Here is a 7,917-nt window from a genome sequence, read left to right as displayed (position 1 = left end):
ATTTAACCACGTACTGCTTATCATATTTAAATCAACCACAGTTTTTAGTTTTGTACGGTACAGCTGTCAGACGTTTATCTGAGGGAAATTTTTGAATATTATTATACTTTAGATGGAATGATATTGGTTATATATTTGTAACGAATCTCGAACAAAAAACGAATTCTATATTTTCATCCAGAATAACCTCTCATATCATTTTTCAAATGACGAGAGTTAAAACATCAGCTTGTAAAAAAAGAATATTTACACAGAGTTGAATACAATAGTATATATTTAGAAATGGAGCACACATTATGACGTACCAAGCCTGTGGAAAAACACACGATGACGAGTTCGTACCTTAGGGATCACTTGTAATTTAAAAAAAAATCAGTAATCTAATGTGCGGCTTTTTTTTTCTAAAATTTCGCAATACTATTTTCATTGTGGTTAGGTATTTAAATTCAATCTATGAAGCGTTATAGAGACAATTAAATATGTGTATGTAAAAAGAAGTAAATTGATAGCCAATCAATGGGTTGATCGGAAATACCAGACGAAAAACATTCAAGTGTAAAAGGGTAATGAACGACCAGCCATACATCATATGTACTTTGTATCCCTGCTATCGGAGGGTGTAATATAAATATGCTATGACCAAGGAAAGCATTATGTATTCTGTAAGCGTTATTTTACTATTCCTTGCATCATACTCCATAGCTGTAGAGAATGTGGTGACCTATACATCATGGCGACTTGAGAACATGACAGATCTCATCTGTCCGGACAGTTGTGGTCAGGATACCGAGTGTTGCGCATGTGAAAACAAACGATCATGGGAACTTGAAGGCCAAGTAGTAAACCTCCATGTTAAATATACAGATATCCGAGGATCATCTATCGCTTACATTCATTGGGATGATTTTAATAACAATTATACCAGGTTATCTCACGTTAACGGACGCTTACGGAAACTTCCAACGAATATATGCAGTTTTCCATTAACTGTGGAACTAGTACTGGACAACAATGAGATAGAAACCCTTAACGGAATTAACTGCCTCTCCAATCTGGACTCCCTCTACTTAACCCACAATAATCTGGAAATAATACGTAACTCAACATTCCAAAACCTAAAAGGTTTACGTAACCTGTACCTCGGTAACAACAAAATCGCAAGAATTGAACCAAATTCGTTTAATCTTGGTGGCGGTCAGTATATTTTAAATATCGACATATCCAGCAATCAACTTGAATCTATAGACGTTACAAATTTCGTTTTAAAAGCATTTTGTAAAATATCATATTCCAATAACAAAAAATCGCTGCAAATTGAAAATAAGCTCAATTACAAGACAGTGCCGAACGAAAAAAATGGATGTGGTGGTGTTATTGAATTTGAAAATGTATCCTTCCATACTTTCTTCAACTATTCTGATTTCGGTTTAGATGCATGGAATCAGATATACAAGAATTTGGATTTGTCCATGTCATTGATAAGTGATCAACTGACGTGCGATTGCAATATGGCTGAGCTGTTTTCTGACGGCACATCAATTGCCGTAATTGGGAAATTCTGGCAGCAATTGGCAGAGTATGTTTGTGAAAGACCAGACGAATTAAACGGTACTAAATTGATTGACATCTACAAGACAAATCCAGAAAAACTGGATCTCCTGATATGCAACATTACAGACTCCTGTCCAAGAAAGTGTCATTGTTTTAACCAACCTAGTCAAGACCGGGTTGTTGTCGACTGTCAGGGACAGAATCTTAAAACAATGCCGGAAAATCTGCCGTGGGGGAACGGGGACAGATTGGAACTACTCCTGGCGGGAAATAATATTCAACAGATGGAATTCAGACCCTACCTTAGTCGTGTAGCAGAATTAGACCTTTCTGGAAATCCGCTCTCACACATCTCTGAAATTGCAGCATCAGTTTTTCCCGACGATGCTAAGCTGAATGCAACAGGAAATAAATTGTCATCAATACCACGTCATTTTCAGAACAGAAATCCTACTTATCTTTTGTTAGGATATATTCTTATTACGTGTTCCTGTGATGATCTGTGGATGAAAACTTGGCTTTCGTTTTATCATGAAGAAGAAAGTCACACCTCATACATATGTCAGAACTTGGGAGGTAAAGACATCACGTTGGCTGATTTCACGTTGTTAGATTGTTCCCCGGACTCTTCAGAACTGAACATCATTCTAGGAAGCCTTACATGTTTTGTAGTTATTATCATAGTGTTTATTTTAGGGCGTTTGTTTTTGTTTCCAGAAATATACATTATATATCGCCGTAGACTTCGTCGTTCAGTGAGGTCGCGGGAATTCGACTATGATGCATATATATCATTTTACGACGAGGATGACCAACAGCGGAAGTGGGTTTTGAGGAACCTGGCCAAATACTTGGAAACGCTCGGATATAACTTATTCATTCCTGTACGGGATGCTGACCTCGCCTTCGCTAGAGACGAATACCTCAGGAGTAGAATACAGACGTGCAGAAGTTTTATCGTCATTCTATCGGAAAAATATTTCAGAGAAGATAGAGATGAAGTGGAAATAACACAACAAGCATTCACTCAATTTGAATTCAACACTATATGGAGACTGTACAGAAATGACATGCGACGAAATCTGATCATTATTAACTTCGATAATTTGTCAGCCAGAGATATTAGCAATCGTTGGGTAAAAGCATGTTGTCGTGTTGGTGAAATAGAAAATTTTACCGAGCGACAAGGTCTACTTATGGAAATCATTGAACGGAAAATGTCACCACCTTGCGGAAAAGATAACGAAGCCGATATCGTTGGACTTCCTTACCGATGTCCGTATGATTTTAATGCCAGACATGTATTCGACGGAGAAAAGTAGATGTCTAACGTTAGTTCATCTATAGGTTCTATGTCGTACCCGTTTTTACGTCATTAAACGTTCTTATGTTGCAGTAAAGTATAATGACACGTTTTCGCGTGCTCTACAAATATAATGTTATCAACCGTTGGGTATAGAAGATTTAACTGATCGGCAAAGCCTACTCATTGAACGGGAAATGTCGCCTCCGTACTTCATCCATACAAAGAAAGAAATATAGGATCGATCGGCAAAGTGTATCACGGTATGGGGATACGACGGTAACAATTCTACCGGATGTCAGAATAACTGTTAAAGGGGAAATATCATCTAGGAAAGATGTTGGTTCTCAGAAACATTTACCTACTGATATCGTACTGTGTGCAGTTTGACATTCTCCCTACGGTACTCTCTTGCGTGTATACTCTAAGTAATCCTATTTATTTCTATTCGAACCCAACCATAAAAACAAATATCTCATTACATGTATATATTATGATATTGATAACTCTTGTTTGGGATGTAAATTCGAAGCGATCAACATGTGTTATGTAGAAAAATCAGACACACTTACAATGTGTTGTCGGTCGACAGCGTGATACTGTGCATGTTTACTTCTCACTGGAAGGGGATATTTATCAACGGCTTTATGAAAAGAAAAACTTACCACACTGGACGTTGGTTTCAAGTTATGTCATTATCATCTACGTAAAGTATCGTTAGGAGGTATTTGTTCCGTATCTAATCGATTGTAAAGGTGTTATTTGACTAAATAGCCCCTTCAGTAACGTAATAAATAGAAGATTTAATTATTTTCCCGCTGAATACCGTAAATATTTCATTCGTACGGCAGAATATCGATATTCTGTCATACTCGTGAAATATATATGGGAAACCATTTAAATCACTATATAATTCCTTGGTAGCCTGCACTTTAAAAAGTTTTATATAAATATTTCGTCATTTGCGGTGGTATGTATACAACTTTCAGTTTTTCTATCATTTATTGATGTGAAATAGCAGACGTCGTCACAAAATTAAGAAAAAAGTGTATTTGACTCGATGCCTGAGCTTCACGGCAACCCCACTTCCCGTATATCTACATGTATGAAGTCCTTTCATGAGACAGTGACTAAGATATGATGGGGAAAACCTTATTACACTATATTTTAAGACCTGTGGTCAAGGCGTAAGGTGAAATTTAAGTGACGATGACTACTTAAGGATGCGAGATCCCACCTTCCCTGGAAGATCGATACTTAAGTCAACACGAAGGCACGCACGCACGTCCGTCCTTCAGTCTTTACGCCTGTACGGACGGTGCGAATACTATAAACCTCCGACTTCTGCGAAGCGGGAATATAAAAACAATGCCATATTTGCATTTCACTGTCAATACATAAGGTCTTTAAATTAATTTCTGCAGAGTCAAATATGTGTTACTAGATATGGGTCATTTTTAACACTATGTGATATTGTTACACTGAAAAACAATCACGTTATGTAGACAATGTCAAAAGTAACAGTGTTTCTTAACTGCAAAAACACCTGAAATGATGCCAACAAAAAGGTGCTTTTTATTCCATCTCCATTATCTTGTGATTTCCGTTTGCTATTATGAATAAACTGATGATATCAATATTATATAATCGATTGTTATTGTTACTGATTAGATTACTATCGTATCTGTATAAAAAATAACTTTTGTTCGTCCCGAAGCCGTATTTATAGTTTTATTTCTTATGAAGTAGTTAAGACTTAACAATACGAATAAAATTGATTAACGCAGGTTTTGATAAATTGATTTTTTGGCAAGAAAATAAACTAATAAATCAATTGTTTTGTATTTCTTGACAATAATTTAGATGAGAAATATCTAACTTCTAATCTCAATTGTGCTATATTTAAGTCCGATGCTTAGGTTCTATTCCATAAATTTGGCCAATATTTATGTGGCGAGTATCGTCCACGAATCAGAAGACGTTCAACCTTCTTGAAAACCTGGTCATTTTTATGGGGACTTTTTCCAGGATCCCAATGCTCATATTAAGTAATAGATTTTATTGATTTTGAATTGAAATTATGGTTGTGTTATTATGCCGGTTGGCCTAATATCTAAGAAATGTGTGTGCTCATTGTCTTATACATATAGTTAAAAGTGACAGCATTATTTTTCCATTATGTCTGGTTTCACGAATGTCGTCTTCGGTAATTTGGTTTATTTGTTATGACGCGGCCATCTTGCGAGGTGAGCCAAGGAACAGTTGTGCAATGCGCTGCCATTGGTCGAGACCACAGTGGTGGAGCCAGTCACTGAGCCTCTGAGTTAGTTACGGGTTTCAACCCGGAAAGGTTCACTAGGGGTCAAGAGGTCAGGGCTTATATAAGTCTTACACGTGCATGAAAGCAGATTGACACATAATGGGCTGGTTTAGTCCTGAGAACAAAGTGCAACTTTCACCTTCATGTTTGCTGTACGTGTCATAACGTTATTATTGGGCTACTCTCTGAAAGCAGAGTGACATGTTGAATCATCTCCAGGGTATATCTTGTACTTAGTTACAATGGTACTTCAAACCATTTAGGACTTCTGACACCATAATTGACATGAGGTTGTAGTGTTTGATATGAAGTGTTTCCTTAGGAGGGAATGTGGAGGTCTAGCCTTTCTCGCGTAGGCAGATAGTTATAGTTATGTATAGTACCGGGTGTATTCTAGGCTATTGTAATTACCGGCTAAATTGGGCCAATTAACAAGTCAGTGATGTGTGTACTGAGAATTGCCATGGAAACTTCTCAAATCGGTGTCTTATACATGCACTTCTGCAATTTGTCTCATTTTTGGTAACTTGTTTTGTAAAGTTTATGCTTTTCCTGGAGTCTTTTTTGTTACCATTTCTAATCTTGTTACATCCATATTGCTGCAGACTTTACACCTCGGTTAACTGATTTCGTTTGTTTTGTTGTGCCTATTTCTGTTGAATGAAACCATGCACACTTGGATTTAAATCTAGAATAAACTTGTAGAACTTGACCTCTGGTGTTGTTTTGGGTTCCTAACACTTCGACTAATCAGGAGAAAAGAACTGGTAGGTGGGTTTAGGAGTTGAATGGCCACTGGTTTAATGTTCCAAGACTTGTACAGTTTGTACATCATTCAAAATTACACAACGCGAAGTCATTTTGGTGGCAAACTCTCGTCTCTTGACCCCGCCTACTACACTTACATAGTCCGATATGAACACCAAATCTGTTCTCTTGTTGTTACGGGAATTTCGTCTGTAAATGATCTCATATTGTTGTATTTCATCAAACTGTATCATGATACAAGTATATCATCCAAATAAGATAGTAGTATTATGTTGTGAGTCTGTAAATTAACGATTTAAGTGTTTAAAAGCATATTGTGCATATTGAAACAATGTGTATAAGCAGACTACAAGTCCACCGCTATGTGTAATCTGTATTTTTACGAGAATACAGGTTTATACTCATAACGATTGGTCAGCGTGTTGAGATAACATCATACCTGTCATGTATATTCCATTTAATCATACTGTCTGAACTTTTAAAGTCCATTAGAGTTGAAAGTTTGTCTCAGACATAGCGGTTCGTCTTCTACGGCAGCCATATTTGTGCATCTTTTCGAAAACTCTCGGGAGTCATCATCATAGTGTTTACTCGAGTCTCTCGGACTTTAGTTAGTTAGTATATCAAACGCAGTCGATCTCGAGTGTGGGTAATTTTAAGCAATATGATTGACTAGCACTTTCTATAAATTGATAGCCGGGAGATTCGAAGGATCAGTGTCATTTTGACCTCAAAGAACGCAGGCAAAGCAGGCAGCGGAAAGAAATAAGCGAGAAGAGATGAAGAATAAGCAGAAGGCTGCAGTAAAGGTACTAGGAAAAATATACTAACAATCGTCAACGCTCGTGTGGTAATACACCCACTATCCCTGCCGTCCGTACAGACAATAAGTTTTAACCCCCCCCCCCGCCCCCTCTCCCTTATGAGGGATAACTGACTCTAATGTAAGAACTGTAAAGTGTTTTTTTTTCTTATTTGTGTAGACGTCAATATTCAAATGATCATTTATGTGTATGTTTATTGCTTATACTAGCTTATGTTTATAACTTTCTCTTGTTTATAACTTTCTCTTGTTTATAAATTTCTCCTGTCAGCAGTTACATGTATGTCTTGTTTCTCAATCTTTTCTCAGTAGCATATTAAATTGCGTACTTTTCAACTTAGTTTTACAACAGTATAATTTCCACTCAAATACCTATGTACATGTATCTACAATCACACTTTTTCTCAATAGCAAATACACCTTTACATTATTCCTGAAACTTCTCTGGTTGTACAATTTTTTGTGTATAGTTCACATGTTTAAAATGTCATTTGTTATTATTCACTAGGTTACAAACATCATGTTATGTTGTATAAACTCTCGTTAAATGTAGTGGTTTTGCCCATTATATTGAATCAAAGGTACTGGGAATGTAAAAAAATCGGTAATAGAAATAATTTGTGTTATCTATCAGCCTGCCAACTAGAGTATTGCACGAACATGTACATGTATTTAAATATCATGATACAAAATAGCATGTATGTGTTTGTATACTGATGTACAACAAAATGTAAATATGATATGAAGTATATTTGTAAACGTAAATTTGTTTTGCATATGTATCTGTACATAGTGGCTTTACATATTATCGTTGAGAATCGTAATTATATACTGGTCTTCATCCTAAGTGACAGATGCATTTTTCATGAACTTCGATTACATTTTATTTGCGGATCAAGCCGCATGCTATACAACAAGCCAGAAGTCATCTCTATTTTGACTTGTATGACTTATTTCTAATCATTTTCTTCAGGTTGTTAACATACATACATAAGTGTATGACTTACCTTTTAATGAAAGCATAAACATAAAATCCCGATTATAAATTCCACAAAACAAATTACATCTGATTGTCTACTGTTATGATTTGACATGTACATTTTCAAACATGGATGCTTTCCACATCTTATATATATCCTTCATATAAAAAAA

General features: G+C 36.2%; 1 protein-coding gene across 1 annotated transcript; it reads left to right on the top strand.

The window, feature by feature from the left end:
• The first annotated feature begins 611 nt into the window (after positions 1-611).
• LOC110459829 (toll-like receptor 7) lies at positions 612-4,473 on the top strand. Its single transcript, XM_021512283.1, has one exon. The coding sequence runs from the start codon at positions 636-638 to the stop codon at positions 2,871-2,873; it is 2,238 nt and encodes a 745-aa protein (XP_021367958.1). The 5' UTR covers positions 612-635; the 3' UTR covers positions 2,874-4,473.
• The last annotated feature ends 3,444 nt before the right edge of the window (positions 4,474-7,917 follow it).

This window comes from Mizuhopecten yessoensis, unplaced genomic scaffold (genome assembly GCF_002113885.1).
Source record: "Mizuhopecten yessoensis strain PY_sf001 unplaced genomic scaffold, ASM211388v2 scaffold10227, whole genome shotgun sequence".
Lineage (NCBI taxonomy): Eukaryota > Metazoa > Mollusca > Bivalvia > Pectinida > Pectinidae > Mizuhopecten > Mizuhopecten yessoensis.
Note: the sequence above shows the minus strand (reverse complement) of the source record. Positions and strands in the feature narration are given on the sequence as shown.

Excerpts from the sequence above, each read along its gene's own strand:
- LOC110459829 (XM_021512283.1), top strand. The coding sequence starts at position 636 with ATGACCAAGGAAAGCATTATGTATTCTGTAAGCGTTATTTTACTATTC.